General features: G+C 40.6%; 1 protein-coding gene across 1 annotated transcript in view; it reads left to right on the top strand.

The window, feature by feature from the left end:
* Positions 1-19222, top strand: part of LOC124719691 (neprilysin-2-like) — a 170261-nt gene that overhangs the window by 129901 nt on the left and 21138 nt on the right. The window contains exons 10-12 of the mRNA XM_047244899.1: positions 2570-2666; positions 13903-14071; positions 17304-17422. Of these exons, the coding sequence (XP_047100855.1) occupies positions 2570-2666; positions 13903-14071; positions 17304-17422 (385 nt within the window). The remainder of the gene's footprint in view (positions 1-2569; positions 2667-13902; positions 14072-17303; positions 17423-19222) is intronic.

The following is a 19222-nucleotide window of genomic DNA, read 5'->3' as shown; positions in this document are numbered from 1 at the left end:
ATCCCTGATGCGCTGATGCAGCCCTGGAGAATGGCGTATTGTATCACAGCCGTCCACAATACGAGCACGAAGAGTCTCTACATTTGGTACCGGGGTTGCGTAGACAAGAGCTTTCAAATGCCCCCATAAATGAAAGTCAATAGGGTTGAGGTCAGGAGAGCGTGGAGGCCACGGAATTGGTCCGTCTCTACCAATCCATCGGTCACCGAATCTGTTGTTGAGAAGCGTACGAACACTTGGACTGAAATGTGCAGGAGCTCCATCGTGCATGAACCACATGTTGTGTCGTACTTGTAAAGGCACATGTTCTAGCAGCACAGGTAGAGTATTCCGTATGAAATCATGATAACATGCTCCATTGAGCATAGGTGGACGAAACTAAAATGAACTCTAACATGGAAATTAAGCGTTTCCGGACGCATGTCCACCTAACATCTTTTCTTTATTTGTGTGTGAGGAATGTTTCCTGAAAGTTTGTCCGTACCTTTTTGTAACACCCTGTATAGTTAAGGCGAGACAGTCAGTAATCCCTTCAGTGCAGGTGCGTACCGGGTTCGAACGTGATTGGGCGAGATGAAGCGAGTAATGAGGATAATGCGCAAGGTGGACTACATCTGTAATGCATGGACAAGTTGAGAACTTGGGTCTGATGGGAGGTGTGCTAGGGTAGTCCCTGCAGGTGTGACGATCACTGTATCCAGATGTCGCAGCGGTCAGTCCGCCTGTCTGGTAAGCAGGAGACCCGGGTTCTAATCCTGACCGGGCACAAATTTTCAACTATCCCCACTGATTTAAATCAGTGCCCACTTGCAGCTAATGTCATTAAATCATTTGCGTCTATTGAGAAACTGTAGACAAGGCTGACTTTCGACAGACTCCAGAACGCTCCTCCTGCAGCCGACATACTTCTGGTGTCAGAACCGCGAAGAAGACATAAGAGAAATTGAGGCTTGTACAGAAGTGTGTAGACAGTCGTTTCTTCCTTGCTGTGTTCGGTAGTGAAATAGGAAAAATAAATAAATACGAGGGCAGTTCAATAAGTAATGCAACACATTTTTTTTCTCGGCTAATTTTGGTTGAAAAAACCGGAAATTTCTTGTGGAATATTTTCAAACATTCCCGCTTCGTCTCGTATAGTTTCATTGACTTCCGACAGGTGGCAGCGCTGTACAGAGCTGTTAAAATGACGTCTGTAACGGATGTGCGTTGCAAACAACGGGCAGTGATCGAGTTTCTTTTGGCGGAAAACCAGGGCATCTCAGATATTCGTAGGCGCTTGCAGAATGTCTACGGTGATCTGGCAGTGGACAAAAGCACGGTGAGTCGTTGGGCAAAGCGTGTGTCATCATCGCCGCAAGGTCAAGCAAGACTGTCTGATCTCCCGCGTGCGGGCCGGCCGTGCAGAGCTGTGACTCCTGCAATGGCGGAGCGTGCGAACACACTCGTTCGAGATGATCGACGGATCACCATCAAACAACTCAGTGCTCAACTTGACATCTCTGTTGGTAGTGCTGTCACAATTGTTCACCAGTTGGGATATTCAAAGGTTTGTTCCCGCTGGGTCCCTCGTTGTCTAACCGAACACCATAAAGAGCAAAGGAGAACCATCTGTGCGGAATTGCTTGCTCATCATGTGGCTGAGGGTGACAATTTCTTGTCAAAGATTGTTACAGGCGATGAAACGTGGGTTCATCACTTCGAACCTGAAACAAAACGGCAATCAATGGAGTGGCGCCACACCCACTCCCCTACCAAGAAAAAGTTTAAAGCCGTACCCTCAGCCGGTAAAGTCACGGTTACAGTCTTCTGGGACGCTGAAGGGGTTATTCTGTTCGATGTCCTTCCCCACGGTCAAACGATCAACTCTGAAGTGTATTGTGCTACTCTTCAGAAATTGAAGAAACGACTTCAGCGTGTTCATAGGCACAAAAATCTGAACGAACTTCTCCTTCTTCATGACAACGCAAGACCTCACACAAGTCTTCGCACCCAAGAGGAGCTCACAAAACTTCAGTGGACTGTTCTTCCTCATGCACCCTACAGCCCCGATCTCGCACCGTCGGATTTCCACATGTTTGGCCCAATGAAGGACGCAATCCGTGGGAGGCGCTACGCGGATGACGAAGAAGTTATTGATGCAGTACGACGTTGGCTCCGACATCGACCAGTGGAATGGTACCGTGCAGGCATACAGGCCCTCATTTCAAGGTGGCGTAAGGCCGTAGCATTGAATGGAGATTACGTTGAAAAATAGTGTTGTGTAGCTAAAAGATTGGGGAATAACCTGGTGTATTTCAATGCTGAATAAAACAACCCCTGTTTCAGAAAAAAAATGTGTTGCACTACTTATTGAACTGCCCTCGTAGCATAGTACAAGGTACCCTCTTCTGTGCGCTGTATGCTGGATTGCTGAGCATGTGTTTGGATGAAGGCGTTTAGATTTTAGATCCATCTTCTCACTCTCGTTCTGAAGTGTTTTACTCATTCATTGCTGATGTCAAGTACCCCCACGAAGACCTTAGCAGACCCCAACAGCGTGCGATGTGGTGTGGCGTGATGTGATGTGCAGGAAGAAGGCGCTCGAGAAAGTCCAGTCCGTGGTCGCCCACGTCGCGTACCCTGAGGAGCTGCTGGACGACACCGAGCTCGACAAGTTCTACGAGAAGGTGAGCCGTGGCAGATGCATTTGCAAACACGTGCGTTGCTCCTGACATGGATCGTAGTAGCCAGAGCCAAACTGACACACCACTGCGCTCTGTCCTTTGGGACCATTGCACCCATCTGGATTCCTGTCACAGTCCGAGATGTTTGGGCCCCAATGGCAAGGTATCAACAAACAAGAATTCAGAGTTGTATTCAAAAAAATTATAGGTATTTTTTTCTTGGTTGGTTGTGGTCTTCAGTCCTGAGACTGGTTTGATGCAGCTCCCCATGCTACTCTATCCTGTGCAAGCCTCTTCATCTCCCAGTACCTACTGCAACCTACATCCTTCTGAATCTGCTTAGTGTATTCATCTCTTGGTCTCCCCCTACGATTTTTACCCTCCACACTGCCCTCCAATACTAAATTGGTGATCCCTTGATGCCTCAGAACATGTCCTACCAACCGATCCCTTCTTCTGGTCAAGTTGTGCCACAAACTCCTCTTCTCCCCAATCCTATTCAGTACCTCCTCATTAGTTATGTGATCTACCCATCTAATCTTCAGCATTCTTCTGTAGCACCACATTTCGAAAGCTTCTATTCTCTTCTTGTCCAAACTATTTACCGTCCATGTTTCACTTCCATACATGGCTACACTCCATACAAATACTTTCAGAAATCACTTCCTGACACTTAAATCTATACTCGATGTTAACAAATCTCTCTTCTTCAGAAACGCTTTCCTTGCCATTGCCAGTCTACACTTTATATCCTCTCTACTTCGACCATCATCAGTTATTTTGCTCCCCAAATAGCAAAACTCCTTTACTACTTTAAGCGTCTCATTTCCTAATCTAATACCCTCAACATCACAACATCACAACATTAATTCGACTACATTCCATTATCCTCGTTTTGCTTTTGTTGATGTTCATCTTATATCCTCCCTTCAAGACACCATCCATTCCGTTCAACTGCTCTTCCAAGTCCTTTGCTGTTTCTGACAGAATTACAATGTCGTCGGCGTACCTCAAAGTTTTTATTTCTTCTCCATGGATTTTAATACCTACTCCGAATTTTTCTTTTGTTTCCTTCACTGCTTGCTCAATATATAGATTGAATAACATTGGGGAGAGGCTACAACCCTGTCTTACTTCCTTCCCAACCACTGCTTCCCTTTCATGTCCCTCAATTCTTATAACTGCCATCTGGTTTCTGTACAAATTGTCAATAGCCTTTCGCTCCCTGTATTTTACCCCTGCCACCTTTAGAATTTGAAAGAGAGTATTCCAGTCAACATTGTCAAAAGCTTTCTCTAAGTCTACAAATGCTAGAAACGTAGGTTTGCCTTTCCTTAATCTTTCTTCTAAGATAAGTCGTAGGGTCAGTATTGCCTCACGTGTTCCAGTATTTCTACGGAATCCAAACTGATCTTCCCCGAGGTTGGCTTCTACCAGTTTTTCCATTCGTCTATAAAGAATTCGCGTTAGTATTTTGCAGCTGTGACTTATTAAACTGATAGTTCGGTAATTTTCACATCTGTCAACACCTGCTTTCTTTGGTATTGGAATTATTATATTCTTCTTGAAGTCTGAGGGTATTTCGCCTGTCTCATATATCTTGCTCACCAGATGGTAGAGTTTTGTCAGGACTGGCTCTCCCAAGGCTGTCAGTAGTTCTAATGGGATGTTGTCTACTCCCGGGGCCTTGTTTTGACTGAGGTCTTTCAGTGTTCTGTCAAACTCTTCACGCAGTATCTTCTCTCCCATTTCATCTTCATCTACATCCTCTTCCATTTCCATAATATTGTCCTCAAGTACATCGCCCTTGTACAGACCCTCTATATACTCCTTCCACCTTTCTGCTTTCCCTTCTTTGCTTAGAACTGGGTTTCCATCTGAGCTCTTGATGTTCATACAAGTGGTTCTCTTATCTCCAAAGGTCTCTTTAATTTTCCTGTAGGCAGTATCTATCTTATCCCTAGTGAGATAGGCCTCTACATCCTTACATTTGTCCTCTAGCCATCCCTGCTTAGCCATTTTGCACTTCCTGTCGATCTGATTTTTGAGACGTTTGTATTCCTTTTTGCCTGCTTCATTTACTGCATTTTTATATTTTCTCCTTTCATCAATTAAATTCAATATTTCTTCTGTTACCCAAGGATTTCTACTAGCCCTCGTCTTTTTACCTGCTTGATCCTCTGCCGCCTTCACTACTTCATCCCTCAAAGCTACCCATTCTCCTTCTACTGTATTTCCTCCCCCATTCCTGTCAATTGTTCCCTTATTTTTTTCTTAAATAATTCTATTTTTTAGTCTACATCAGTGGTCGGTAAACTGTGGCTCGTGCACCACACTTGGCTCTTTGGCATCTCCAGTGTGGCTCTTCTATAAAGTAGCACATGTGGGCTCACATGTACAGTGTGAACAAAATTTTGTGGCGTACGGACAGAAGTAGGTTCTGGGCTTGGGCGAGTGCTGTTTGCAAGAAGTGGCGTTAAGTTGTGGTCCACGTAACTCGGACCACTTCCACTCGCTGCCACCCGTATCACTTTATCTGCTCGTGACAGTGTCTTCCAGAGTGGGAGATGAATAATGCTTCTAAATCAAGCGCGTGCTGAATTTCATGCACTGCAAAGTAGTGGAAGAAATAACTATTCTGATGAAGGTTGTGGAACTGTTTCTCATGAAGAGTGGAATAATTGTGGCAATCAGGTGAAGGAAGTTTATTATATTAATAATGAATCACTTGGAAATAATTTCAACAGACGATGATAGGGACAAATAAATATAAGCTTGTGCAATAATAAATAAAAATACTTGTAGCTAAGACTGTGTTTATCATCCATGTTTCAGTTCCATATGTGGCTACGCTCCATACAAATACTTTCAGAAAAGACTTCCTAGCACTACAATATATATTCGACATTAGCAAATTTCTTTTCATCAGAAACACTTTTCTCGCCATTGCCAGCCTACAGGTTATATCTTCCGTACCGCCAATCTACGCTTTATATCCTCTGTTATTTTGGCCATCATCAGCTATTTTTCTGCCCACTTCAAGTGTCTCGTTTCCTAATCTGATTCCCTCAGCAACACCTAACTTAATTTAGCAACATTCCATCATCCTCGTTTTCCTTTTGTTGATATTCATCTTATACCCATCTGTCAAGACACTGCCCATTCAGTTCAACTGCTCTTACATGTCATTCACTGCCTTTGACCAAATTACAATGTCATCGACAAACCTCGAAGTTTTTATTTCTTCTCCCTGGACTCCAAATTTTTCTTTGGTTTCCCTAACTGCTTGCTCTGTGTGCAAATTGAATGATACTATAAGCTACAACCCTGTCTCACTCCCTTCTCAATCACTGCTCCCCTTTCGTGCCTCTCCACTCTTATAACTGCCGTCTGGTTTCTGTACAAATTGTAAGTAGCCTTTCTCTCCATGTGCTTCACCCCTGCTACCTTCAGGTTGTCATTACCTATTGGGTCCTCTGCTACCTTGACTATTTCATCTCTGAAAGCTACCCATCCATTTTTTACTGTCTTCCTTTCCCTTGTTCTAGTCAGTCATTGCCCAATGCTCCATCTGAAACTCTCAACAACCCTTGGTTCTTTCAACTCATCCAGGTCCCATCTCATTGGTTTACTACCTTTTTTTTGCAATTTTTTCTGTTTTAATCTACAGTTGATAACCAGTACATTGTGGTCAGAGCCCACATCTGGTCCCTGGAAATGTCTCACAATTTAAAATCGGGTTTCGAAATCTGTGTCTTACCAGTATATAATGAATATGAAACCTACCAGTGCATCCAGGTCTCTCTCACGTGTACAACCTTCTTTCATGATTCTTAAATCACGTCTTAGCGATGATTTGATTGTGCTCTGTGCAAAAGCTACTAGCCACTTTCCTCTTTCATTCTTTTCCCCCAGTCCACATTCACCAACAATTTTTCCAACGCTTCTGTTTCCTACTATTGAATCCTAGTCCCCCATCAGAAATTTTCGTCTCACTTAACTATCTGAAAAATTTGTTTTACCTTATCATACATTTCTTCAATCTCATCTTCATCTGCGGAGATCGTTGTCATATAAACTTTTACTACTGTAGTGGATGAGGGCTTTGTGTCTCTCTTGGCTGCAATAATGCATTCACTATGCTGTTCATAGTGGCTTACCAGCATTTCTGTTTTCGTATTCATTATTAAAACTACTTCTGCCTTACTCCTGTTTGATTTTGTATTGATAACCCTGAATTCGCCTGACCAGAAGTCTTGTTCCAGCCACCAAACTTTAGTAATTTCCACTATGTCTGACTTTAATATCTCGATTAAATTTTCTAACCTACCTGCCCGACTAAGAGGCTGAACATTCCATGCTCCGATACCTTGAATGCCAGTTCTGTTTTTCGTGATGACGATGTCCTCCTGGGTAGTCCTCGCCCAGATATCTGAACGGGGCACTATTTTATCTCCAGAATATTTTACCCTAGAGGATCCAACCATCATTTCACCATACAGTAGAGTTGGGAAAAATTACGGCTGTAATCTCCCCTTGCTTTCAGCTGTTCACAGTACCAGCACAACCAGGCCATTTTGGCTGGTGATACAAGGCCAGATCAGCCAGTCGTCCAGACTGCTGCCCCCCCCCCCCCCCCCCAGCAACTACTGAAAAGGCTGCTTTCTCTCTTCAGCAACCACACATTTTTCACGCCTCTCAAATGCCTTGCAGAATTGTTCCATATTTAACAATCATATACACCCACTCACTCAATGAAAAATCTGTATGGAAAAATTGCAAAGTAGCACAGGTCACACCAATATTAAAAAAAGTCAATAATCCACCAAGTTATAGGCCCATATCGTTAATATCAATTTTGGAACATGTATTCAAACATCATGAATTACCTTGAAGAGCACAGTCTATTGACACACAGTGTAATCTACCCATCCTTCCTTTGTTGCTGCAACTGTCTTTATGGTTAAGTCTTTTCATAAGATTCGAGAGGAGTAACATTTACAATAAACTTTTTACTTATCTGCTTTTCTCGTGCATTTGGCTCCAGTTCTTCATGTCTAGGGGTCTGATTCTTGAAGCGGAAATTTCCGCATTTTAGGTTCTCATGGTCCAATTGATCTAAATAAAATTGAAGAACGTCTGTGTACAATTTTTTTTTTTTTGATACGATTGAGGATCAACAGCTTTAAGAAACCATTCTGAGGTATTCACCGCCAGTCACAGTCAGTGATGCCAATAATGAATCTCTCCTCTTTCCCATAACTTTTTTTATATTCTCCTTAAAAAAATTATTTATATTTTAACTTTAAATTGCTGTTATTTTTAAAAAGAAAAAAAGGATGAATGATGAAAACTGTAAGACGTACAACATGTTTTACATCATCAGGTAATAGGTCTTTAATTCTGCTATAAAATAAATAAATAAACAGGTAAAATCCACACTGAAGATTCTAGACCCGTTCCCCATCATGGCCAGGAGTTCGTGCATCTCCGTTGAGCTCTGTATGCAGATGGCACAGCGGTTACCACGACTGCCAAGTAAGCAGGAGATCTCGGGTGCAAGTCCCGGTCGGGCACATGTTTTTTGCTGGTCGGCAGCAATTCCGCATAAAGTCTGGATGGAGCTAACATCGCAAGTTTCTTCCATTCCCTTCCCTTTCCATTCCTCTCTCCCACCCCACCCCCTCCACTTTCAGTTTGCATAAAATGTATCACAGCTGTCGATTGCATGTGGTATCTGTTCTTTCGGATATGTCATTGTAGATCCAACAGTCTCTTAACTCATTTATCCTTACATGGTACAGATCCTTCCTTTAAGTGCATACTTCTTTTAAAATCTTTAAGGATTATCATTTTAAAACTAAGTAGCTATTACATTGCTATTTTGGCATCTCAGTATAAACATTCTATTCATCAGTTTTTAATTACTCATGAGTGCATATGCTTTATAAAATATTGCTTCCAATGCCATGGTATCATTTCATATTTGTCGTGATTACAGATTCCATAAAGACACAAATACTTTCCAGTTTGAAAGACTGCTCTGAAGTTTAAAGGATATATCTACATGATCAAGATTTACAATGATTCTCTTGTATGAATGTGAACACCAAACTGATGGGTAGCTCAAGAATAAAACTTGTACATACTGACAATGAGCGAAAGCAACAAAGGGGAAACTGAGGTTTGTTGGAAGACAAAACATCAGAGCTATTTCAAATCAGAAGTAGTGTCTGGAAAGGGCATTTACTCTCTGGTGTACTCTTCAAGTTTGTTTTGCAGAAAACCATTACAGAAGGGGAAAGTGCATTACAAAATACTGCAACAAATCATCGAATAAAACTAGGAATAAGAAAAAAGACAGTATCGAGTGCCTTGCCTTTGCAGATTACTTTACAGTCTGCGATGAAGGCATAGAATCGGGTATCACTCAAATAAAGCTCCTTGGAAAAAGTAGGCTTGTAAATCTTGGCATCCAGAATATAATGCACTGCAAATATCATAGGTGCCCCCGAATAGCTGAAAACTTATTTTTGGAAAATTAACAAATTTCTAACCTTTAAACATCACAAATAATTCATTTAAACCAATTGACTGACCAAAGCAGCAAACAGTGCGACTTCCCAGAAGATGAAGGTGGCTTATCAACATTCTCCAAAGACATCGTCCATAAGAAAATCAGTCCTCATTAAAGCCAAAATTGTACATAATAAAATAATTATAAAGCCATAAGTGCATTGCCACCCTTAAGGAAATGGAGGAGCAACAAAGAACTCGAAAAAGTTCCCCAAACTCTCAGACACAATTCGGAGAAGGTGGACCGATTAATTTGAACATGTGAAAAGGATCCAGAACTGCTGATTAACTAAAAGAATTTACAGCATTTATTTGTTTATTTTTATTTTGTTTTATTTTTTATGTAAGCATATAGCGTTGTAAGAGTGGAACTGTCAATCTACTTTCACACCATAACTGAAGTTTTATTTTCAATATATTTTCGTCGTTTACCATCGTATCAAAGCAGTGTCAGTTATAAGGCAGTTTGCTAACGGCGTAATACAGATGTCACATCAATATAGACTTACTTGACAAAGGCAGTAAATACCGAGGCAGTCTGTCGTGAATAAGGATTAGTATTTATAAGTAGCTATTTGGTGCATCTTTCTAATAATCATGTTATTACCAGAATTTCCAATATTTCAACAACAAGGAGAACAAAACTAATTGTATTAAATGTACCCAAAAAATCTTAAGACAGATGAACATAGGTCAAGAGGAAATTCAAAACTGAGAGAAATTCAGAAGCGAAACAAAAAGAGTGAGTTTCCAGGAAAAGAGAAGAATAAAAACAGTAGCAGAGAGAGAGTAAAAAACTACTGGGAAGGTAGAAAAAAGAACCTGAATGTAAAGGACAGTTTCTCTAAGTAACTGTATTGCTTAAGCCACTGTTGGGAGCATCTGATGTAAGAAGGAAAAACACCGTTTATTTCAAGTGACTGTGTCATTTGGAAGGATCTCATTAGTAGTAAACAAAACTTTATCTGGTTGTATTGGGCACATGTGGTTCAGATCACTCGGCTTAAGTTTAACATCAGTGTATGCATGCGATACTCCACATTAAACCTGCTCTGATGACAGCCTTAAATGACACAGCCTCTTGGGAAACTTTGGTGAAGCCCTGAAGAACAGGCCTGAGAAATAATACTCTGTGTAACACTTGAATGATTGTTTCTTTTCTGAATCTCTGTTACTCCGTTAGGAACTGTACCACATGGTGTTTTTGCGACATTTCATGTGCAGCTTATGATGGGTTGATGGATAAACCACATGAGAATGGTGGCCACAGTCTTGTAACGCACTTTCAAGGAACAGACGTCATTGTGTTGCACTCTACTAGGCATATGGATGTGTCCAATTTTTTGTCCGTGGTTAAGATATCTGAAGCAAGGCTTAACACCTACCCGTTTGGGGTACTCTGTGATACTTGGGTTTTTAGTCATAGCGGTTTGATTTATACGAGGTCTTATCAAAAGTAATGGGCATTTTTATTTTCTTTAAGAATCTTTATTTATTCGTCAACATCAAATTCATCTTTGTCCCCTTCAAAGTAATCCCCCTCAGATATAATACACTTGTGGCAGCATATTTTACAATCTTGCAAAAACTTTTCTTTATGGTGTTCAGCGATTCTGTTCTTATTTCATCAGTGGTGGCAAAATGATGTCCTATCATAGTTCCCTTCAGCCTTGGGAATAGGAGGAAGCCACATGGGGTCATGTCCAAAGAGTTCAATGGCTGAGGCAACATAATGGTTTTGTTTTTTGCCAAAAAACTCACGAATCAGCATTCAAGTGTGAGTGGGAGCATTATATCATGATGCAATTTTCACGAGTGGGCACAATTCTGGTTGGTTTCTTCGGATTGCTACCCGCAAACGATGCATAACTTCTTGGTAGTATTCCTTATTGACCGTATAAGGGAGGATCTCATGATGTTCTATTTCGTTCTTGGCTGTTTAGCCATTTTCCATTGGAAGAACTGGGCATTGGTGTGGACCCGTACACCAATGTTTCGTAACATGTTACAACTTTCTTTAGAAGTTCTGGTACGTTGTTGAAATATTCAGCAGCTCTCGAGCAATGTCTACCAGATGTCAGTTTCGATCGAAATTCAACAATTTCGGAACAAACTTTGGTCCTACGCATTTCTGCCCAAAATGTCCGAAAAAATTGCTTTCCATGAGCCAAAGAATATGCCGATATAATCAGTCAGTTGCTCCTGACGAAGACAATGGAGGTAATCGTCGAAAGCTTGAGGTTTTACCCCGAACTGAGGCGGCAAAAAGTCAGAGAGTGTATTATACTTACATCAGCAACCTCTCTGATTACCAAGTAAAAACTCACCGAGCACTCGAAAACATATATAACCTTTTCGACTGGCATCAGTAAACCAAACATTCAAAACAGCTGAAAATGAAAACATACATCAGAAGCATGTGTACTATCAAGACAAAAAAAAATTGAAAAATACTATGTATAAACTGAACAATCTGTTACTTTTTGATCATTTCTCCAATCTTACAAACCTCTCAACTGTAGATCAGAATTGTCAGATATCCTGTACCCAAAATGGAGTTTCATTATTGCAACATACTAGATTTCCATTCATCATCTCAGGTGAAAACAAGGTGATGTGGGCTGGTTGTAATAAACAAATATTACAAGCAGATATTGCAGGTGAACATGTACATTTCAGGCTGATAGTGCAAGTGATCTTTCCCTCGCTTGGGTGTTTGCAGCGAATATTTGAATTTTCTTTGAGGATGGCATGGTACTTCTTATTTATCACAAGAACTGTCCTTGTGAAGCGTGTGCCACTTGTACTCACACCACAGTCACTTTGAGAAAAAATCACAGACAGTAAAAGGTGATAACATCCATACTATTTACGGCATGCTCTCACAATATGTACATCTTCCCTGTACACCTTCATTCTCTCTTTGGGTCAGTCCATTCTCCATTTCCATTCCCAAAGACTAGCTAATGAAAGTGCAGGAGAAGCAATGCTTCCTTGCAACGGGGTGTCCCAGACAGCGAATGGGAAATGAGAAAGGAATTTTTCAGTTACACCTCGTGTTCGACTACAAACCTAATACGTGATCACAACAAAGCGGGTGTTGGCTAGTTGAGTACATCCCATGCTGCACGCCTTCACAGTTTCCATATACCGCATTATTTGGCTTGAATAATGGTCTACCAACCAACCAACATCAAGTTTCATATTTGGGAGTACTCAGCGTAGTGTCACTTAGCCAAAAATAATACAAATGTACAGTAATTACAACGGAGCATAACAGGTACTATTTGTTCAATGCCATCACGGTATGTAAATCGGTAATATGCTTTTTTGGACATGATAACAACCGAATGTGGAAGAAATCAGGTTCATAAATAAGCAGTGTCCTCTGAGGACGACACATACCGACCAAAACTTATTTGGAATGTAACAAAAACAATGACAGTAGTAGCAGTTTAGTGAACGTGGACCTCCGGTAGTGCATTTTAATGAGTTGACATTACCTGTCACATATATTTTTCTTACCCTTTGCATCTTACTATTGGTCTAGATGCAAAATGGAATGTCTGCAGTCACAGGACAGTGACAACAAGGCTGGACAATTCTGGTGCTCGAGAGCCCCAGAGTATGACCGTCGTATCGTGGTTGGCCATCTGCACACCTCAGTATCAGTCTGGAATGTCAGCTGTGTCATACACAATCCGCCAGTGTGGTTTCCAGACCACTGCTTGCTGTTCCATTTTCTGGAGTTCCCCTACATGGCTCATGAGATAAACATAAATACAACTCACTCTGTGCCACTGACCACAAACTGTGCAACTTTTCCAGTTTTTCGTTCAAAATGCCACTGCTTGAGGTCTAAGGATGTGCTGCTCTAGTCCAGTTTTGAAAATACCACTCTGGACGCCACACGTTAACAAACTTCTCGTTTGAAACTCCTTGTAACTTCGTTTGACATTTTCTACTGTGCTAACAAGAGGCTAACTCATGCCAACGGATAGATAGACTAACTGACTTACTCCAGGTGAGTGTTGTGCATGCCGTGCAGAAAGACTGTAGGACTGATGTGATTGACACAAGCTGGACACACCAGACAGTTCAGTCGGCGAGTATTACTGTCTCACAACCCTCGATCCTCAATGTTAATGTCGTATATTCTCATACGGATATGGTGCACCGATCTGTGGGGAAAGTGTAGTTCAAACTGCTCAGTTCAGAGACTTTTAAGTTTGGGAAACACAATTCTAAACTTCTGTCTGGGCATATGAAGTCTTGATCCCTTTGTTACCAGAAACCTAAACTGTCCCACTGGTGGGTTTACCAGTTTAAACTGTGACCAAACCACCTTTCCATCACATATATGCTGGGATTTCTATAGAGTTGCTAGGGAGCGAGTGTCCGACCATCGCATGTTCCATATACCCTACAGGAAACCTTTGGATCAGTTACTTTGATGTAGTCTCGAACTGTGTCAGGAAACTACTGTATACCAATACCCAACCTTGACAGACTGAGCTGTGACCAAACAGATTTCTTCCACCCTATACTGCCAACAATTGGCAGTCCCATGGTCTTCCCTCGTGCATCATACACCTGATTCCTTGTAAGCTACATTTCTGCTAATAACTCACCACGTGTATTACTTGAGACTGTAACCTTGTAGCTAGATGTCAGCCCATCCCTGTACTTGGAGAGCATGCTCAACGTGACCAAGTTCCAGACCAACTACTCCTTCAGCCAATTGCGGCAGCCTGTCAACAAGACCGAGTGGATCAACCACGGCTATGCGGCCTTGGTCAATGCCTACTACAACCCCTTCGAGAACTCTATAGGTGAGTATGCTGCGCCGTAACTGCTGATCGAACCTATGATGTGCAAGTGTCAGGCGATCCAAATGGTAGCTATTGTGAGTGATGGACAGCTCTCATTTCTAAGATTCATTGCTGTAATTATTGCATGGTTCTGCATGGCACGGTAATGGGTATGATTTTTTGTTTACATATTTCGTCATCTACTGAAGAAGTTGCCCCCCCCCCCCCCCCAGTCATGTCAATCTCTTAGATCTTTCCAGCCAAGAAGTGAGCGGTAAGTGAGAAATATGACTTAAATGACTTAAAAGGGAACTTACATGGTGACCCTCTTTGATTTTTTCCACACACATAGGATTGGAAAGTCAGTGCCCAGACATAAGTCTCCTAAAGTAGTAGGACACAATTCTCAAAAGCATTTGAAACAATCACCTCTCGAGATCAGAAGGTTTGAGAGCTCTGATATGTTCACAACATTTCAGACATATTAAGGCAATCTGGACGATAAATAGTTTGGACAAGAAGAGAATAGACACTTTCGAAATGTGGTGCTACAGAAGAATGCTGAAGATTAGATGGGTATATCACATAAGTAATGAGGAGGTATTGAATAGAATTGGGGAGAAGAGGAGTTTGTGGCACAACTTGACAAGAAGAAGGGATCAGTTGGTAGGACATGTTCTGAGGCATCAAGGGATCACAAATTTAGCATTGGAGGGCAGCGTGGAGGGTAAAAATCGTAGATGGAGACCAAGAGATAAATACACAAGCATACTCAGAAGGATGTAGGTTGCAGTAAGTACTGGGAGATGAAGATGCTTGCACAAGATAGGGTAGCATGGAGAGCTGCATCAAACCAGTCTCAGGACTGAAGACCACAACAACAACAACAACAAGGCAATCTGTGGTATCTAAGTGCATAGCATACAAGTGTTGTAAAAGTGAAGTCATTTGTTCAAATAACGTCTGTAACAGTTTTTCTTTTACATTTGAAATCTATGTTTAATATTGAATGCAAATATCAGTTAACAAACATGGTATCACAATTTATTAATAAAAACAATTTGTTTTTATTTATAATTCATGTTTTCATTGAAAATTTTGTACACATACAGGAGTCTCTATGTTAATGTAAAAATTATGCTCATCAGTTACACCTATGAATCTTCAGAAAAACTATTTTATTTTCTATTTGATGTTGCACATTGTTGTGCCGTATTTTCATTTCTTTTGATTACTTGTATTTTCATAGGATTATTAATTAAAAGTAAAAATATTTTTAATTATTTCTCATAAAAAGTTATCGTTCATTATTTATTAATACACATTAACATGAGTTAATAAATATGAAATTTTTTTGATAAACTTGCTACTGAGGAGAACTGTAGCAGCTTCACAGTTACAAGACACTGACACCAAATATGCAGTGCCAGAGACTCTTTCAATAAGCTAGAAATGTTATGCACTTAACAGGGCTCAGAAATATTTTCATCTTCAAAGACAACTTTATTTTTTAATTTCATTTTACTGCTTTAGGAAGTTTATAAGTTGATGTCCAGACACTGACCTTCAAATCCTTTAAGTGTGAAGAAAACTGAAGAACATCATTTTTAATATCGTCTTGTTAATACTAGAAGACAGTTACTGTGGGGATAAGACATCTGTTGCACCCTTATTTGTGGGGATACTTATGAGGAAACTGTGCCTTGTGAACACAGTTTGAAAGGAAACATGTTGGATCAACCACATTAAGACAAAGCACCTATTTAACGTATTTCAGATGTATGTGACACACCTTCATTTTCAGCAATATCTTCATGAGAATCTCCACATGGAAATCATTGACAAGTTTTCATCCATGAAAACTCTCCACAGTTGTGTCATTATTGCGTAAAGGCAAAAACAAATAATAAGTCAGTAAAAATTTCATGGTTGCTTCCTTTGTAATCGTATTGTCTTCTTCAGCTGTAGCCCTTAAGTATCTGTGCTTCACATGAATATCTATCACTTCTATCACTACCAGCATTCAAGCTCAGTATATATTTAAACCAGTCATCTAATTGAAGTATAGATGCTGATGGGCTATGGGTTCAAGAACACTACATGAGCTTTTTGCTCTCTAGGAAATTCATTATATTCGAACTCGGAATATGCTCTAGAATTCTGCAGCAAACCGATGTTAAGGATACTGGCCTGTAATTTTGTGGGTCTGTCCTTTTGCGCTTGTTATGTACAGGAGTCACCTGCGCTTTTTCCAGTCGCTCGGCACTTTGCACCAGTCGAGACATTCGAGATAATTGTAAACTAAGTAAGGGGACAATGAAGTAGAGTACTCTTTGTAAAACTGAATTGGGATTCTGTCCGGACCTGACGACATATTTGTTTTCAGCACCTTCAGTTGTTTCTCTATGTCAGGGATGCTTATTAGTACGTCGTCCATATGGAAGTCCATGCAATGTCAAATGATGCTTGTTATTTCTCTCAAATGGAATTTCCGTAATTAGTGCATGTCACCAGCTGTGACTTACGGCAGTTTAAAGGTGAAAACTATTCAAAAACTAATTGTTACCCAGCAAGGGAGATGCTTGTTGTCAGCTACTGGCAAAGACGGGGAGACAAGCAGATGTATCAGGGGGATACAGAAAGGGGGAGAGAGACATGATGTGGTGACTGTGGTGATGAGAATGAGATGGTGGTGAGTGAGGCATCTAGTCAAGACCATGAGGGCAGATGGCGTGCAGAAGTTCTCTACTGGACTGTCGGAGGTGGGGAAGGCAGAGGCAATGACTCGGTGAGAGATGATGGGATGACACCTCAGAATTGTGCTGGAGCGATAGGGATGCATGTATACGTGGATAATTCTGGGGAAATGGGCATATCCAGCAGTGGGAATCAAATGATTGATGTTGTTATTGTTGATAGTTATGATGAAGATGATGATGATGTCAGCTACTGTCAGCAACGTTCCATATGTTTCAGTCACTCTCCAGAGTCACAGTAATGCATTCCACCAACCAACTCGAAGCATCTGTAAGTCGACATACACTGCTTCGGACGTGTTTCTGCAAACTTTATTCACATTATAATTTCCAATGGTGCCACATGATCATGTATTCAGTGATCTTTTCGTATATTTGAGGCTTGTTATTGGAGTAAGAGAAATGAATGTTAGTTAGTAACTATCTGTTACTGATGGAGAAAATTTTGACCAGAGCAGCAATACGTGCAGTGATGGAAGTATGTGTGACTTCCGCAGGGATCCCAGCAGGTATCCTACAGGGTGTGTTCTTCAGCGCCGACCGTCCCAAGTACATGAACTATGGCGGCATCGGCTCCACCATCGGCCACGAGATCACACACGGCTTTGACGATGAGGTACCTAATTTTTTATATGCATTTTATACTACATGCTTTAAAGGGACATAACTGTTTAAATGTTTCAAAATGCGTGTTAGTGCACTGCACAATATGTAGAAAAGTACTATACCGTGAATACAGTACAGCTGGAATCAGTCAACTCACAAAAACACTAACGTGTAAGAATTTGTGGTAGTGATCACAAATGCTCAGCCATAGGCAAATAAAGTGATAGACATCAGTTCATTGGATGAGCACTAAGGAAATGCAGTCATTCTACAAAAGATATTGCTTACAAAATACTTGTGCAACCCATCTATAATACACTACATACTCATGTGTATCAGTCCTGTAAACATCATGAAGACAAGATCATAGTAATTACAACACATACAGAAGCGTTTAAGCAGTCATTTTCCCACACTCAATATGTTAATGGAAGGGGAAGAAAGCCAAGTATGAGTTAAAATGTGAAGTACCCTCTGCCATGCACTTCACAATGGTTTCCAGTGTGAGCAACTCTTTGTTATGACTGAAATGCAACAGTATAAGAAAAACAACTGCGTTGTCTTCATCCAGAGACTTTACAGCATGTGCTGGAACATTGCGACATCATTAACTTCTATTCCATGACGACACAACTTTACAACATCACCGATACTGAACTTTCGTTTCAGCAACTTGCTGCCAGGAAATCAATTGCTTAAGAAGGAAAATCATTTGCTGAAATTCATCCGATAAGGAGACCTCAGGAACAGGCCATCTTAGATTTTTTGTTTATTATTAAAATTAAACATGGAAAAGTGAATTGTAAGATGAGTATGGAAAACAAAGTAACATTTGGTGGAAAACTGCAAAATGTCTTGGTGTGAAATGAAAAATTTAATACCCATTCACTACATCAAAACTAGAAAAAGCACAGATGACATGGGCTCTAAAATGAATATCTTGCTAGGTATGAGCAGTTGTTTATCTACGATACTATGAAATATATCTCTTATGTTGCAAGCACTTTGACGTCCATATTTTGGAAGGAGAAGGAGGTAGTGTTGACGAATGCAAGAAAAACATGTCTGGTAAATGATGGCTCCAAAATACTTAGCTTAAGAACTGTCAACTCTTCCTCGTCATGGTTCCTGTGAAACACACCTTTTGTACTGAATTAGTGCTCATAATTCTTAATGTATGTATTTAGAGCCCATATTTACTCAACAGTTTTTCTTATTTTGGTGTAAGCAATCTGTCTTTAAACACTGAGAAGGGAATTTAGTTACACCCAGTGTATCAATAACAGTCTCTAAAAATAAAAAAGACGCTTTGTGTGTATTTGACGTTTTGTGGTTTTGTGCCCTATCTTAATTTATGTTGAATACTCACATTTCCATGTGATTAGTGCTCATAATTCTTAACATATGTATTTAGAGCACACATTTACTCAACAATTTTTCTTGTTTTGTTGTATGCAATCTGTCTTTAAATACTGTGGAAGGAATTTAGTTACGCCCAGAGTAAAAATAAAAATCTTTATTTTCATTAAAAATCGTGATTTTATTCACTTATTTTTTAATTTGGTGATATACAAGTCAAATAGAAAGAAAGAAGAAACAATTCTTGTCAGTAAGAATTGAACCAGTGACTGCAGTTGCGATACTAGCACACTGCTTGCCGAGGTACAGAGAGCTCTGTTGAAAGTGGTCTAAATGTTGCGTACTTAACAGCACTCAGAAACAGTAAATGTCGATGTGTGGAGTGTTTTTGACAAGTGCGTTATACTGCCTTAGGGCAGGTCTGTCATCCGACATGAGGTTCACAGTGATT

This window comes from Schistocerca piceifrons, chromosome 11, assembly GCF_021461385.2.
Source record: "Schistocerca piceifrons isolate TAMUIC-IGC-003096 chromosome 11, iqSchPice1.1, whole genome shotgun sequence".
Taxonomy (NCBI): domain Eukaryota; kingdom Metazoa; phylum Arthropoda; class Insecta; order Orthoptera; family Acrididae; genus Schistocerca; species Schistocerca piceifrons.
This window is presented reverse-complemented; position numbering and strand designations above follow the sequence as displayed.